The following is a 17,727-nucleotide window of genomic DNA, read 5'->3' on the forward strand; positions in this document are numbered from 1 at the left end:
TGGCTTTTTGTGGTGATTCAGTCAGCTGTTTGTCTCTTGTTAATAAACTGTTCTGTATTTGTGCTATTTAATCATAGACTCTGTCATATTCCTTCAGGACAATAGTACTAAGACTGTCACTGCACTGGGGCATCTTCCATTAAAATACATATTCAGTGCATTCTGTATTTCGTAGCAGCATTGTTTGGTTCCAGTTTCTCATGAACACATACATTATTTGAAAAGTAGCTACACCTCACCTTGCTACTGTATGTATTAGCTTTTGCAGCTAATGGAAGTAATTTCAGTATATCCTGCTAGTGAGGCACTCCTGCAAGTTTGTGTTTAAGTACGGTGGCGGTTCCTTCTGCCACTGAGTTTTTGCCAAAACTATTAGTTGAGCATACTATGTTTAGCATTTTACTGTTACGTATTTTTATTGTTTTGTAGCATTTTATGCCTTAGCATTTCCTGTAGCAACTGTAAACTCAAATTGCAAAACAGTAAGTGAGCAATAATAATTGGAACACTGACATTAAAATCACATCCATATGATTGTTACTGCAAAACCTTCTAGGATATAAGGCTGGATTCTTACATTTTTTCCATCAAATGGAAAGCAAGCTGTGAAATGTGTATACAAACACAGTCTAAATCTATGCGTACTGCTGTTTAATGGGACAAACAAATTTCTAACAGTCTGCTGCACTGTGTTCATCCATAAGATTTGAGCCATTGTCTCCAGATACAAGCCCAGACTTTGACGATGTTCATCAATGTTCTGTGATCCATTGAACATTTGTCATTCATTTGAATGACCCATCTGTTAGACTGGACTGGAACTAACTTAAGAATGTTAAATATTAAATAGATCTTTTAAGAGGTGCAAAATGCTATCTTCTTGAATCTGAACCTCTGTTGGTGTCAAAACACCTTGCAATGATATGTTTCTTGCTACAGCTAAAGTGAACTAATTTCTTGTTATGGTCTGCTGTGCTTTTAGTAAGTGTTAATATAGTCTCTTCTGTTCAACAAATGGCTGTAGTTGTACCTCCTAGTGAAAACAGAATATTCATTCTTCCTTTGTATTGCTTGCTAATTAGTCAGTACTTTTGTTACTTACAGATTAGTTGAGAGTGAAACTTTCTGTTCTGAGTTTGCTTACATCTTCAGTGGTGGTGTCACCTCCTGCAAATAGCTAGATAAACTTGCAAACATATAGAGTTAAAAGGATAACTTGAGCAGGAAAGGACTTCAAGAAGTCTCTCATTCTCTTTATTTTTTTATTTTTTTTTTATTACTAAGTGCAAGGCTCAGACAAGGAAATCCAGTTCACAGGATCAGCAAAACCTATATGAAAACTACACAGCTACCTGCTGCAAATGATAAATGAAATGGCTGGATGTTTAAGTTACTTCTGCCATTATTATTGCCTGTATAATCAAATTAGAAAACTGAATTTCAGGCAGTATGTTTTGTTTAAGACTGTTAGACCAGTATTCTAGAAAATTGCACAGTGCTTACATTCTGTGTTCAAAATGTCCTGGTGACGTGCTACATTAATGGCAAAGACACAAATGTATGGTATTGATGCTGAACAGTAATGTGAGAATTCTGACAATTTTGAAATGATTTAGAAGCTTTACTTCATAATCCTTATCAGGAAGCATATATTTTGTACCCACAAATAGCAACTGTAGCTAAAGGTTTTTTTGTCCAGCAGAAGAGACTTGCTATGTAATTGTGTGTATTACAGTGGTATATCTAGTGATTTCTGGGGATTGCAAGAATAAGTTACCTTCAGAGCAATTGGATTTTTAGAAGCTTGATTGGTTTCCTTGTAAATCACCAGCAGCAGAATTGGAAATCACATGCTGATTTCTGGCATTAAAGAGAAATAAGCACTGTTGGGATTTTAAGCCTTATTTCTCAAGTAACTTGGTTATTACTAGTTAGAAACTTCTCCAGTTCTTGCATTGTGAGGTGTGAAACCATTGTAGTTTGGTTTGGTTCTGTTTCATTTCTACTTCGCAATGTTAGCTTTATATCTGTTCCATGATGATCCTACACAATATGAAGACAGTGCACTGACTTCTACTTCCATACTTGATAGCTGACAGGGAATCTCTTTTTTCCTCAGAACGCTATAAACGCTTTGTGGTATTTGTTTAGCTTCTAAGTCTATTTTTTTTTTCCCATTCTCTGTGCTTTTAGTCTTTTTTGATTGTGCTTTTCTTGGTCTTCCTTTGGCAGTTTCTAATTAGTTCTTTAGTGCCCTCCAAGTACTTCAGTACATCTGTCTCTAAACAGTGTAAAAACAGTCAAGAATTTTATTTCAAAACACTGCACTGGGTCAGAAGTCTGTCCTTATTTATCCTAACTAACTAGCTCTCAGGAAACGAAGTTTTAGGTTGAATTTACATTTGAGCATAAAGAACACTTGTAGGTAGAACCTGCCATTAAGCAGAGTGGAATTTGTAAGTATGAAATGACTTGCCTTACTTGCCTTCAGCTCTAGTCAAAAATTATTTTTTTCTGGGGAGGTATTATAAAAATATTCTTTCAATAGCCTAGCCACTTTTTTCAACTTCAGTGACAGTGCTTTTCTGCTTTCTGTTGCATGGAAGAGATGTGTTCTGTGGTTACTATCTCAAACTGAGCAATGGGAGTTTCGAATTTCCTGCTTGCTAGACTGCATTGCTGCTTGGCTGTTGCAGCTTGCTTTGCAAAGGAAAAGAGTAAACCGCTGTTAGCGATTGAGCATCTATATTTTATTTTAGCCTGAGAGCCAAGGTGTTAATGTAGAAAAAGAACACGAGGCAGGTCATGTTGCAGTCGTGATCTGCATTAAGTGAAGTGTGTATGTGTGTGTACTGCTTCCAATTTCTGTGAATCAAAGCTGTGTACTGAAATAAAATAAAGAACTTGGACTCATCTCCCAGCTCTTTCCTCCTGATGTAGAGCATAAGAGGCACAGGCAAGATGCACCCTGTGGACTTGACATCACTTTTTAGATGTGAAACTGCCGAAACTTTTAATTATTAACTTTGAAAATGCAATAAAAGAACTCCCACACAAACACAGTCTAGCAAGATTATAAATCTAAATGCATTTCAAGACCTATTTTTTCCCTTGTGGTTAAAGTCCTTGCCAAGAGTTAGCCATTTTTTCTTTATGCACTATGATAGATTCATTCTGTGTTTAATTGAAACTTACAATGGAAGTACTGCTTAAATTTCTAATGTTACTGACAGCAAAAACTATTGTAGCATTGTGCAAAAAATACTGCAGTTCTGTTATTCAAATTCCTCCAATTTTTTTGTAATAAAAGGGTATTTTTTTCATGGGAGAAACCAGTCTCCTCATTAACTATTCTCTAGTTGCCATTTTGAGGTGACTTGATGTTGAGTGGTAGGGAAGGTGTAGTGGCTACCAAGTGCAGTAAGGTTGTCAGTATGCAGAAGCGTGGTATTGTGCTTCTGAACACAAGCTGCACTTTGTGGATTTAGCTGTGCCTTAGCCCTGACAAGTTTGGCCATTGTCACTGATGCTCAGTGTGGTGATGTTCACTTTGATATTGTGAGTTTGGAGCAGAACTGTTATTTCATTCATCCCTTCGAGAAACCTTTCCATGAAGCTATTTCACTTAACATATCTAAGCCTTCTTTCTTCTCAGGGAAGTAAGGAAACAACTTTTTTTTTTTTTTTTTTTTTTAGAACCATCTAAAGGGCCAACCGTATGGAGGACCATTGATGCATCTCCCTCACCAGCTTTTTGGACTGTACGACTGATGTGGAAGGTAAAACAATGTGCTAAACTGCAGAAATTGAATATTATTTTTAAAATGATTTTATGTGGAAACTTACCTCAACAGATTTAGTAGATATCTGGGATTGAACAGTTATCGATACAAGAAATAACTGAATTTTTTCATAACTTCTTAATCTAGTAAGTATGCTGAAAGTAAGATTTTAAGGCTTGTGAGTAATCCAGAATCCACTTCAAGATTTCCCTCTTGCTGTCTTCATAGGCAGTGTGTGGAATTGGAAACTCCCTTGCACATAGTAAAGTTTGACATTCCACCTTCTGATCTATCATACAGGAATCCTTCAGCTGCAAAATCCATTAAGCCTAGAGATATTCCAGAGACCAGACTTATTAAATATAGCTCTGTGTGTTTGCATAGAGTAGGCTACGGATTAGTCCAAGCTGTGAAAGTGAATGCAATGATCAGTCCCCATCTCCTGCTTTCTTCTGGTTTCTGAGCTTTGTTATATTTGATCTAGCTTTCTTTTATTAGTGTTTTTCTCTTAATAGATGCCTTAGGTGAACTTCCCTGTATGTGGATCCTTTTCTGATTTAACTTGTATGTGACATGCCACTCTGACATTATTAATTAGCTTAGAATTGGAAAGCTGGTGTTACTTAAGTTCACCCTGTCTAACCATTTTCTCAATGTCCACTGATAGTTAATATTGTTATAGATAATACAGACGCAAATATTTTTCTACTTATAATAAAGTTGCTCATTCTGTTTTGCATTTAAGGTCAACCCAATCTATAAAATGAAATTCTTTTGATGTCATTGTGTTGTGAAGTTGTAGAAAATGTAGTTTTTTTCCACACAGCGTCAGAAATCTTGACAGAGGTGTTTTTGTTAGACAGCTGGGTAGGATTATGAGTCAAGTGAGAAGATTTAAACAAGAAATAGTTCTAGAGAGTACTGTTTTACAGAAATGAACTCTAAACCCATTTGCAATTCTCTTAATCATGTAACTTATATACAGGTCTTTCTCTCAGTTCTAAACCATTAAACTATGCTTCGAAGCTAATAAAGGTTGTCACATTTGTTCAGTATTGATATAACAAAAAAATGTATTTTTGACAGGCACTAGAGCCATTTGAAGCCAATGGAGTGATCTTGCAGTATGAAGTGACTGTCAGAGCTAAACCACCCCTCTCCCATCCGCCATGGAGGTACAACGTTACTACCACAAGCCTTACATTAAAGCTGCCAAATGGAACTTATGAAGTGACTCTGATTGCACATAACAGAGTTGGGGCATCCCCTCCATCAGTTCTGCTTATTCCATCAAGTAATTCAAAAGGTTAGTGTTACAGTAACTTCTCTAACATTCAAATGCATAGAATAATAGAATCTCTGTGTCTTCCCTGAAAAAAAATGTTCAGTGTTGTAAAATTATACCTTTTACATTAACATAGAGTTGTAATACTGTTAAATGCATGTGCGCTCTTTACTCCTTCTAATTACGCTGCAATTTGAACACGGGCTGTTCTGAAAGTAATGCCTCCTTTTTTAGAGTGTTGGTCTGTGACATCAGAGACATGTTGGTGGATGGGGCAGAAGTAGAAGTTGAACCTTCCAATATTCCTTTACATTTCATTGTTGCGTGACTGGTGGCAGCAGAAGGAAGGTCTGACAAACTGGAATGTGACATGGAAGTGCTTATGAAGCAAAGATGTGTCATTTAATTCTTCCAGCACAGCTAATGGTGGTAACTGTGTTCAAAAACAGTGTTTTGTAGCTATTTGCTCTACCAAATAATGTTATTGTCCTCTTTGTAAATGTTGTGGTTTCCTTGGGAATAAATAATAGAATCATAAAATCACCGAGGTTGGAAAAGACATCCAAGAGCATCCAGTCCAACCATCCACCTATCACCAGTATTTTCCACTAAACCAGGTCCTTCAGTACGACATCCAGATGTTTCTTGATCACCTCCAGGTGCAGTGACTCCACCACTTCCCTGGGCAGCCTGTTCCAGCACCTGACCACTCTCTAGGAGGAAAAAATATTTCTTAACATTCAACCTGAGTCTCCTGTGGTGCAACTTGAGGCCATTCCCTCTAGTCTTATCGCTAGCTATGTGGGAGAAGAGGCCAATCTTCACCTCACCACAACCTCCTTTCAGATAGTTATAGAAAGCAATAAGGTTACCTCTGAGCCTTGTCTTCTCCAGACTAAACAATTCCAGCTCCTTCAAATGCTTCTCATAAGACTTGTGCTTCTGACCCCTCACCAGCTTCATTGCCCTTCTCTGAACATGCTCTGGGGTCTTAATGTCTTTGTTATAGTGAGGGGCCCAAAACTGAATGCAATACTTGAGGTGCAGCCTCACCATGGCTGAGTACAGGTGGATGATCACTTCCCTGTTCCTGCTGGCAGCACTATTTCTGATGCAGGCCTTGATGCCTTTGGCCTTCTTGGCCACCTGGGCACACTGCTAGCTCATGTTCAGCCAAGCATTGACCTAAACCCTCATGTCCATTTCCTCTTCCAGCCACTCTGCCTCAAGCCTGTAGCGGTGCCTGGGGTTGTTGTGACCAAAGTGCAGGACCCAGCACTTGGTCTTGTTGAACTTCATCCCATTGGCCTCAGCCCAGCTATCCAGCCTGTCCAGCTTTCTCTCTAGGGGTGTCCTACTCCCAGGCAGGTTGATGTTTCCTGCTAACTTAGTGTCATTTGCAAGTTTACTGAGGGTGCACTCAGTGCCTTCATCCAGGTCGTCAGTAAATATATTAGAGAACAGGCCCCAGTGCTTACTCCAGGGGAGCACTGCTCATGAGCAGTTGCCAGCTGGTTGTAGTTTCATTCATCACTTCTCGGCCTGGCCTTCCAGCCAGTTTGTTACACAGCAACGAATGTACCTGTCCAAGCCACAGGCTGCCAGCTTCTCCAGGAGAGTATTGTGGGAGACAGTGTCAAAAGCTTTGCTGAAGCCTAGGTGGACTACATCAACAGCCTTTCCCTCATCTTCCAGGTGAGTCATCAAAGGAAGTCAGGTTGGTCAAGGAAGACCTGCATTTCATGAACCCATTCTGGCTAGATCTGATTTCCTGGCTGGCCCTCACATGCCATGTGATCTCCCTCAAAATGATCTGCTCTATAACTTTTCTTGGCGCTGAGTTCAGGCTGACAGTGGTTCCCTAGATCCTCTTTATGACCCTGCAGGTAGATGAGATTCTAGCAGGGTATCTCCCTTAGTAGGCTCTCCTACCAGCTGCATCAGGAAGTTTGTCTACTGCACGATGGGTTTCAGCTCTTCCTGTTTGTTGCCCATGCTGTGTGCATTAGTGTAGATGCACTTCAGCTGAGCTGCCTGTCTCAACTCCAGTCCCATAGTCTTTCCCCTAGGCTCATTTCTAGCAGGCCTGGTTTTATCCTTCCTCTTCTCTCTTCTTACAAGCTGTGCCAGCTCCTGGGATAGGATCCTGCTCCCCATTTGAGACAGGTGAGACCCATCAGCAGCCACCAGGCCAGGTGCTGAGTAAACCACCCCCTGGTCAAAAAAGATGAAATTCTTGTTTGCACCAGCCTTGCAGCCACGTGTTTATGAGATTGGCTTTCCTTCTTCATTAAGTATCATTCACTGCCACTGAAGGGACAGAGGGAACTATAACTTGTACACCCACTCCATCCACTAACTGCCCCAGTCCCCTTTTAGATAATCCTCAAGCTTCTCTCAGCAGCTTAAAAAAACTCCAAAAATAGGAGGCATTACTTTTGGAGCAACTTACACATACCAGAATTCATGACTATTTTATGCATTCATGAATTAATTGCAAGATGTGTGTGTTATTTTACTGTTCTTTGTGGTCCACAGAGCAACTGTGCACTGTATTTTTTATTTCTTCTAGAATAGCAGACATTTCTGTTTTCTAAAAATAAAATATTTGGGGAAGCAAGTGTCATCTACTCTGTGTATATTCAGTTTAGCTATTGTTCTTCTTCCTTCTGCTTTGTGGTATTCCTCCCACTCACCTCCCCTTTCTGATCCTGTCCTTGTCTTACCCTCTGGTGTTTCCTGTATCTTGTGAAATGGTGGAAGCAGACAACTCTGTTCGTTTTCCTTTTTATCGTGTTCCTTTTATTGCACACTGGTAGTAGTAAATGTAGGCTGGTTTCTTCTTACTGCCCTCATCTGCTGAATCTAGCCTCTTACACTCTTACACAATCCAAGAATGGGGAGCATAGGTAACAAAAATTAAATCATCAGTGGGTCTGATACTTGGTGCATAAACACTAGGGGAGAGCCACAGATTCTAAAACTACTAAATGACCCAACTAAAGATATGCTTCAACATAGTAGTATTGCAGCTGGAAGGACTTCATAAGTTACAAGAGTATATTGAGGATTGGAATGGGAATTTAGAAGGTCTGCAGATTTGATTTTACTGTGAAACAGACCCTTTAGTTTGGAAGAAATGTTGTAACTCTTTATTGTGCAATAAGACAACTTACTATATAAAAGAAAAAGTGTGTCTAATTTACAGTTGTTGAATAGTGTTGTTTGTCTCTCTGATACAAATTCAAATGTAACCTTCTAAATTTCAGCAAATGATAACATTTTGTTAGGTTCTGTCAAGTTGTCACCATTACAATAATCAAAAGTATCTTCATTTGACAAGACAGCTGCTGTTTTGACTATCTAGTGGAAGAAATGTCAATATTTAGTACTTTTCTATTTTCTTTCATTTCAGCTCCTGTGAGGAATATTAGAACACTACCTAAAGATGGCAAATTGTGGGTAGGATGGACTGCTCCTAATAATGTTCTTAAATACGTAATTGAATGGAGTCTGATGTCTAACAGCTCAGGCGGCATCACAGAATGGCAGGTAGAACCAGGAAACATTCAAGGAACATACTTAAAAGGTACTTGTCTTACAAGTTTGCAAATATCTTGTAGAACACTAAGAATCTAGTGAATATTCTCAAAGCTAAGAATATATTTATGGTAACTAGGTTTCTCTTTAAAGGATGGGAATCTGGAGTAATGCAGGGACTAGTCTTAGCTTATCACAAGTATATGGGAATACCTATATTTTTGCCAAATCAACTCATTTTTACATTTTGAAATAAGTTCATGTTAAACTAAAAAAAGTCTTACCTGCGTTTTGCTTTTAATCTCTTCATTCTTGGGAGCGACTGAAATCATAAAAAGGATGAGGTCCTTCCATATCAAATTGTCATGCATCTTTAGGACAAACAGTGAAACTCAGTCAACTTTACTGTTCAGACGGTAATCAGTGGCTCACATCTATAATTATGTGTTTCAGTGTTGTAGGCAGTCAAAGTCTTAATTAGAATGAATTAGGAAAACAGCCAGAAATCTCTGAAGTCTGCTTATACTTTAATGAATCACTTTTTCTCTTAGTTATTTCTTTGGAGCAATATGTAAATGAGCTCTAGAATAACAATCTACTGCATTAGTTATAAGAGCATTTAACAAAACAGACAAGGCTTGGGACCCTGCATCTAAGGTAAATGGCATAGACAGTGAGAAATTTAACTCTCTGACACAACTTATCTTAAAATTCCTTTTATTAGGTGACATTAAGCCATTCAAGTGTTACTTGATAACTGTGTACCCTCTGTATGCTGATGGCCAGGGAAGTGGACAGTCTGTGAAGGCTTACCTTCAGCAGGATCGTGAGTACAGAAGTCACCCTGGAGCATTCACTGACATCTTGGCTAAAATAGTGAAACTTTTGCTTTCATGCATAATTGACAGTGGCTCTACACATAAGGGCCATCTGACATAAATTTTTTTTCCTCTATTTTAACATCCATTCTGCTAGTATACAGTATTTAATTAAATAGATGGCTTTGTATGAGTTACCCTTTTCCAGCACAGGATTTTGTTACTTTATCAACATAATATTAGTTCTTTGATTTATTTGAGATTCCAAATATGAAGTCAGGAGTAATTGACTTCAGTGGAAGACTTCGAGTGCTGGTTACTTTTTCATGCATTTTTCTAGATATTCCTTTTAAAGCTTCTTTGAAATTGCTATATTGCCTGAAAATAATGTTGTGTTAAAATAATGCTTTATAGATAAGTTAGCCCAGCTATTCTATTGAAGCTTTTATGAAATAGCAATCCAGTTCTCATTAATGCACTACTTTTATGGATGGGAGGATATGCAATAGAAAATAATGTTCATCTGCCATTACAGGTCCTTCAAAAGGACCAACTGTTCAGACAAAAAAAGTAGGAAAAGCTGAAGCTGTTTTGACATGGAACCATCTCACAGTAGATGAGCAAAATGGATTCATCAGAAGTTACACAATACTGTACAAAACTGTCGATGGAAATGAAACAGGTAACAGAAGGCAGAGACATGCTTTGTGGTGTTGAAGTACTCAGTCTGTTTCCTTCCTAATACATGTTCCTGGAAAAAAAGAAACAGCCTCAAGTATGTTTGTCAGTCTTATGCTGATGTTAGAGGTGTAGCTCTCCCATGCAGTCAACAGAAGAAAGTTACCAATAAAGAATTAAGAACGTGCAGTCTTTGTATAACTGGCTACTGAGTTTGGTTTCTGAAGGCTGATTGGCAGTTATTGTAGTCCATCTGTCTGTCTAAATACAGAACAAGGAGGCTATGTAACAAGATGGGCACAAGCTGGAACACAGGAGGTTCTGACTAACCATCAGGAGACCCTGCCAACCTCAACCATTCTGAGACTGAAGATGAAGCTAGACCATTCAGTCTGCGAAGGATTAGTTATTTATTTATTTAAAACTGTGTTTTTGCTTGAAGTGCATTTTCATTCTTCATAGTCTCTATGAGCACCAGACAAAGACAGGGAGATGACACTGCAGAAAGGTGGGGTTTTTTAGATCTACATAAGCTGGAAGAACAATTTACTTCTCATTATCCACTAGATTTTTTTTCTAGCTAACTGTGTATTTTGCATATTAGAGGCCTTTAAGCTTCAGTTTTACTTTCAGTTTGGTTCCTGAAAAAATAGCAAATTGACAAATGAATTATCACAAAGAAGGAATAAATTCAAACATGAACAGAAACAAATTAACCTCAGCATTCATTGTACACATTTGTAATCTTTCTGTGACGGTTGTTTTCCGTGCAGCCACACGTTGCACAGAAACTGTTGTTTCTTAAGATGTAATGTCTTAATGCCTTTGTGTTTATGGAAATCTAGTAAACCATACTGAAAACTAGTATATTTTTCTTCTCTTCAGCTGTGTCAGTGGATCCATCCAAGACAGAGTATACCCTCTCTTCTCTAACCAGTGACACACTGTATACTGTGCGGATGATGGCATACACAGATGAAGGAGGCAGAAGTGGTCCTGATTTTACTTTTACTACACAGAAATTTGGTAAGGAAGAATTGGGAAAAATCAACAGAAGTCGGAATTGATGTTGCAACAGTATAGCAGGGCTCAATTTCTAATATGATAGGAGAGGAAGATGATTTAAAAAAAAAAAAGTATTTCAGTTGTTCATCATACTCACAAAGTGCAAGAAACTGTCTAACATTCAAGCACAAAAGGATATTTGACTTTTTTTATTATTTGAATTTGGTTACAATTCCTTTGGGCTGTGTCTTCTGCATGTTTTCTGAATTTTCCTCATGTGGCAAACATGCTGGCTTGAGATATGCTTCTTGTGTATTGCTTAGAGTACAGTGAATGGCCTGCTTTGTGTGAGTAATTAGAATTTTCTCAATGTCACTGTATCCTTATCCTTATTGGATGGCTCCTATTCTTGTCTCAAAGACATTGTCTAGAATCTTTATTTTAATCTGAATGTAGGTTGCCTTCATTTGCTTTATTGGGGTGCTCTGCTAAGTTGCAGGTTTGGGCTGGGAATCTCAACCTGTTGATGTGGATGCCTGTCAGCACATGCCATTATTTACAACTCTTATTCGGCTTCGACATTCCTATTTTAATGGCAGTTAGTTTGTTACAGTTCTCTACAGAAACTCATTATGAAGAGTCAAACTTGTATGTGCAGATTTACAGAGCTTTCTGTTTGTAATGGTAAGAGCAGCAACATTAGCTGTTGTTTTTTTTTTTTTCAGGATAGTGTTGCTCTTTCCTAAGCATTCTATAAGGTTTACTTATAAAATATATGCATCATTTGGGAAGGGATACATGCCAACAATGCAGTTTTAAGTGTTTATAGGTAAAGGATGTTTTGATGTACAGAATAAACTGATAATTTACATTAGTTATTTGGTCATGATAATGATACGGCAAATGGTAGGGTCTCTGAAACTGGACCACGGATGCATTCACTTAGAAATTGTATCTGCCTAAATTATAAAAATCATTTGTAACATTACAGCTTCTAGAGCAATCTGTGGTTTTTATTGATGCAAGGCATTAGATTATTTGAACTGAGCTTTTCTTAAGTTTAAAAACAAGGATTTTTTCAGAGGTAAGAGATTCTTCTGAAGCTGAATCTTGTGGCTATGCTATGTGTTTGGTTTCAGATTGTCCCTGCCTGTAAGGAACTGTGTGCTGCTGCTGATTTTCTTTTATGCCAAAAAGGGCTGTAAATGCTTTGTGTTTTTTTTTCTCAGGGAGAGGAGAAATTGAAGCCATAGTTGTACCTGTGTGTCTAGCATTCCTGTTGATTGTACTCCTTGGAGTTTTGTTTTGCTTCAACAAACGTGACTTGTAAGTGTAAAAGAAGCCTTTCTTTCCTCTTCTTGGTATGTCTTGGTGTAACATGAGATATGGCAATAATTCATTATGAACATGTAAGTGTTCTACAGCTAGTTTAGAAGAAAAAAGTAAAACATATTATTAATAAACATCTTTGTATTTTTCTTGAAAAATCAAGGGCTTTTCTGTACTGATTTTGTTTATTACTGAGAATCATTATCACTGAAACAATGTCCCACAGATCAATCTTCAAGAGAATTTCGTGCTAGTCTTGGTTAGGGTTAGGTTTGTTAGGTTTTTATTAGGATATACCATCTGTGTTGTTTTGTAAGTCAGCAGATGGGACTAAAATGGTGGCTTTCATTTCATAAAGTACAGAATATTCTGTTTAACTATATTCAAGCTATTTAGTGTTAGCAAACTTTGAGTTTACTCAGTTCTTATTTAGTATGTAGTGGCATATATCGTGTCCTCTTCCAGCTCATTTTACCTCAGAGTTCTTCTCTGTGGCTTTATCTGAGAGCTGAAGTGTTTTCCCTGAGAAAGAGCATCTCTTACATGTCCCCAGTCAACTAACATTTCTTTCTGATTTAAAAAAAACTATTTGTCCTCCTCATTCTGACATCCCTGCTGCTTCTAAAATCAATTCTTAATGGACTGTAGTTGAAAAAGCCATCTTGGAACATGTCCAAATTTTGTTTTTAGTTGTGAAGTTTGCTGTGATATTCATAGTTACCTCAGAATAATGGAAGTGTATGCTTATACCAACGTAGGTAATATTTTCTAACTAAATATTTGCTCATCCACATAGCAATAGATTATCCACATAGGAATTAAGAAGTGCATCTTTTAATCTTGTTTTTAATCTTCTGCAGAATTAAAAAGCATATCTGGCCTAACGTCCCTGATCCATCCAAGAGTAACATTGCTCAGTGGTCCCCACAAGTTCCAGCTAAGGTAATACTCATTTTTCTGCATCCTTAATTTTCCTGATATAGAAGACCTCAAACGAATCAGAGGGAGTCTTCTCCCTGCTGAAATACACAGAATTATGAGTTCAAAATAAGACTCGGTGTAAGTTTCACAACATTATTATATGATACGGCTAGAAGACTTAATTGTCATGTAGGTCCAGTGTTAGAAATACATGATCCTTAGCACAAGTTCACAGCATAGAGCTTGAATTTACTAGTTTGGAGGGCCAAGCCCCGATTATTATACTCATTAATGGGAACACAGTACTAATTAAACATCTTATGATTCTTAACACTTTGTACAGTTAAGTGTGAAAGAGAGGGAGATCTAAAATACGGATGCTAAGTGTGGCAGAAAAATCTGTGCCCTGTGTGGGATGGATGACAAGAAATTCTGTTCAGTAAACTGTGTCTAACATCTTCTTAAGCTCTGATTTTGAACATGCTATTGAGAGTATGTGTGCATGGCCTCTGTACAGAATGGTCCATACTGCGTAGTGAATGGTTTTCTGTTTACAGTTCTTCAGAACAATTAAAAACTAGAGCAAAGCTTGCACATCCAGTTGCAGTGCTTAGAGTGCTTACGGAATTATGAATATAAAACAACATCTTTCATTCTGTAACAGATAGTTGGAGGGCATTGCCACGCTCAATAAGGAGGCAAACTGTATAAAGAATGTAGGAGTTACTACAGAAAAGGAAATAAGTTATTAAATATTTTGCTTGTTTTCAACTTAAATAACCTTCCTCTTAGGCAACATCCTTCTCTTTCTTTCAGCACAACTTTAGTTCTAAAGATCAGATGTACCCAGAAGGCAGTTTCACAGATGTGAGCGTCGTAGAAATAGAAGCTGATGACAAGAAGTCTTTTTCAGAACAAGATCTAAAACCTTTTGATTTGCTCAAAAAGGAAAAAAGTACTTCAGAAGGGCACAGCAGTGGTATTGGAGGATCCTCGTGCATGTCTTCTCCTAGGCAAAGTGTCTCTGATAGTGATGAAGGTGAAACTACACAAAACACTTCAAGCACTGTGCAGTATTCAACTGTAGTACTTAATGGCTACAGAGATCAAACACCTGTACAAGTCTTTTCAAGGTCTGAATCTACTCAGCCTCTGCTAGATTCAGAAGAGAGATTAGAGGATCATGCTGGAGGGAGTGACGGTATGCCACAAAGGCAGCAGTATTTCAAACAGAATTGTGGTCAGGATGAAACCAAGACAGACAGGCCATTCTTGGAAAGAGCAAAGCAGATTATTTCTGCTAATGAGGAGGATCTCGCTGGGTTTGCACAACTGCAGATCTCAGGTCAGAGATCTCTAGGCTTTGATCTGGAAGAAGATACACAGGAAGCTGCTCTGCCAGATGTTTTGCAGACAAGTACTGAAGGACAAACTGTGAGACCTGAAACAGTGGAGGGAAACATACCATCAGTTGATGAAATGCCAAAAAGTTACCTCCCGCAGACTGTGAGACAAGGGGGTTATATGCCTCAGTGAGAGAAGAGACTGGCTATATTAGGCCTTCATTAGTGCCCGTTCACATTTTTTTTCCTGTGTTTCTGATAAATTAAGCTAGGTATTTTTATCTGAATGCAGATAGAAATATTGAAATTAGGTGAAGAATAATTTGACAAAGTACAATAAGGACTATGTTTCCGTGGAAAATCTGCAGTCCAGACCTACTGGAGACTTACTTTTATGCACTACATGAAATCATATTTGTCTGAAAAGCTGAACAAGCCTATGTGCTACCTTGCTTTTTGTCTTGTCATATCCGATTTACGTATGATTGAAAATAGCAAGTTTCAGTTAATCACATTGGCCAACAGACCTCCTAGAAGAAATACTTTGATTTGTGACAGTGTACAAGCCTAAAAAGCCAGCTTTGGTTGCTTGGAGCATCTTTGTGCAAAAATGAGACTGAAGTTCAGTATTCTAAAGCATAAAAATACTGTATCATACACTTTTCAACAGCTTGATTAACCTTCTGAATTTTGACTTGGCCCAGTGTCACAGTTTCAGACTTATCAAACTCAAGTGTGCAAGTCATGCATCCCCATTTAAAACCTACATAGAAGTTGTGATGGTGTGCAGGTAAAAAATGCTATGATTGCTTGACTCTGAGTGCTACTATAGTCACTGATACTCCTTCTGTATTTAGATATGCTTGCACATGAAGTATATAATAATTTGGCCTAAAAGTGTGCCTTGCTATTGGATGCACAACAGTTCAGCCTTTGTGTTTAAATGTTAAATCCAGATGAAAACGCAGACGAGGAATCAGTCAAAGATTTTTGAGCCCCAGTCACTTCCTGATGACACTGCATCTCTCCAGTCATGTTAATTGCCTTTGTACAATATGTGCCCCCTTGGCAGCGTACTGCTTGAGAGATAAATAATGGGCTGACGGATTTCACAGTCCCTATAACTGCTCAGGAGAAGGATCTTCTTCCTGATTGACTATGAAGATTAATACTACAGGACTTCCTTGAAACAGAACATAGCAAAAACCAAAGCGCTCAAGTCATTGAATGCTCAGGGGGAGAAAGGAAAAAAAAAAAAAAGCAACTACCCTGAAATTGACAGTTACTGACAATATGAATCTGTTATCCAGCATAATCCACAGATAATATCTGTGGCTGCTAAAACTCCTCGTGTCTCAGTTCAGCCCTGTTCAGATGGTCTGTGCTTTATTACAGGTACATACAATTGCATTAATATAGCCCTCTTCCCTAATGATGGAATTTTACGACACTCTTGTAGATGTTTTTCTTAACTTAGTCTAGTCAGCTTTTCTAACTTGACACTAATGACCTTCATTCAAAACACTACATGCTGTTCTGTGAGAATACAAAGAGAGTTTTAATTCTCCTTCAGCAGAAGGGAGACCTCCAGAACCTTTCAGTGCTGTGATACATGGTGCTGCTGTCCTGCAGAGCACTTGCTAAAGGCCTTTGAAGAACAGATGGAAGTATGATGTTCACCTCTCATGCTTTTGTTTCAAGGAAACAGTGCTAGTGTGAATTCAGAATATGCTATTTGGACTACTCAAAACAGAATTCTTAAACTTCAATAACATTCAACATTCTGCAGTTCCTTTCTGCTTACAGTATTTTTCATGTATGGGCACTTTTTTTAAACTAAAATGTGATGTTGCAGGTTACTGTAACTGTACTTTTCTTCAGAACAGATCACCTTCCTTCCTCCCTATGCCACCTCAGCACATTCAGCCTCTTCTTGCAGCTGTCATGAGGCAGAGGAGGATGTGTCTGATTTTTCAAAGGCTGGAGGAGCATTCTTGTTGTCAGAATTTCCTCTTGGAAAATGGCAGCAGTGAGTTTGTGCATGGATGGATGTGTCTTCTTCAGTCAAACTTCATTGTGGCCATGGAAACCATGAGTAAAAGGGAAAGTCAGTGTGCATGCTTACTCAAAGTGCCCTACAGCCACATGCTGTCTCATTCACCTTCTGCTGATCTCTGAAATGTTTTGGGCTGCGATTTTTATGGCCACAGTCTGGCTGCTTAGCTTGAATGAGTGTTGCTTTAAACATGCTGTCTTTCATCTGTGATCCAGCAATACTAACTTTTAGTAACATATGTTATATCTGAGAGACCACTTCAGTTGTTCCTAAAGTTAGTGTTCTCTTTCTGTCATGTAGAGGGAAAGCATTTTGTTCTCAGTTGCTGTTAACCATGAACCATTTCCAAAGTAAGTTAAATTTTGAAGTGATTCCCTCTTTTTGGGGGGTCAGTGGTAATGAACTCACATAGTTGTGCAGAATATCCTGGCATGGGTTCTGTGTGGCAGATTCACTTTCTCTCTTTCTATCTCATGCATGCATCTAGGAATAAAATTGCGAAGACGAAGCAGGAGATACTTGTGGGTGAACAGCTTACAGAAGCCACAGAAAGTCTGAGTAACAGGTTTGCTTACAACTTCATAAACCTTTGTGCCAAAGTGCTGTGTTGTACAGCGTTTGGGTTTAACTTGGTTTTGTACTTAGTATGCATTACAGCAACAGAGCTGTATCTAAGAGTTGCACGCAGGTTTTAGAGTGTACGTAATGCATTTTACCAAGCCACTAGGTTCACATTCACATTCACATTCAGAGAATTTGGCCTCAACATGATAACTAAAGGAAAAGCTTTTTTCTCTTTTAATAACTATGGTGCACTTTACTAAATAAAAGCATTAATAAAATAAAATTATACTTTACTATTGACACTTTAGTGCCCATTTTGATTACCCAGACTGGAATTTTTCAAGTAGGGATGGGATAATGGGTGAGAAAAGCATTCTACTTCCCTTCTACAGCAGGTAGGCGTGGT

General features: G+C 38.3%; 1 protein-coding gene across 1 annotated transcript in view; it reads left to right on the forward strand.

Annotated features, from left to right (window-relative positions):
- IL6ST (interleukin 6 cytokine family signal transducer) overlaps positions 1-17,476 on the forward strand; it is a 32,769-nt gene extending 15,293 nt beyond the window's left edge. The window contains exons 8-16 of the mRNA XM_042875287.1: positions 3,697-3,779; positions 4,869-5,088; positions 8,483-8,656; positions 9,332-9,433; positions 9,961-10,107; positions 10,989-11,129; positions 12,338-12,434; positions 13,298-13,379; positions 14,175-17,476. Coding sequence (XP_042731221.1) covers positions 3,697-3,779; positions 4,869-5,088; positions 8,483-8,656; positions 9,332-9,433; positions 9,961-10,107; positions 10,989-11,129; positions 12,338-12,434; positions 13,298-13,379; positions 14,175-14,894 — 1,766 coding nt within the window. The 3' untranslated portion in view covers positions 14,895-17,476. The remainder of the gene's footprint in view (positions 1-3,696; positions 3,780-4,868; positions 5,089-8,482; positions 8,657-9,331; positions 9,434-9,960; positions 10,108-10,988; positions 11,130-12,337; positions 12,435-13,297; positions 13,380-14,174) is intronic.
- The last annotated feature ends 251 nt before the right edge of the window (positions 17,477-17,727 follow it).

Source organism: Lagopus leucura, unplaced genomic scaffold, assembly GCF_019238085.1.
Source record: "Lagopus leucura isolate 7727_CA_CO unplaced genomic scaffold, USGS_WTPT01 Super-Scaffold_100014, whole genome shotgun sequence".
Taxonomy (NCBI): domain Eukaryota; kingdom Metazoa; phylum Chordata; class Aves; order Galliformes; family Phasianidae; genus Lagopus; species Lagopus leucura.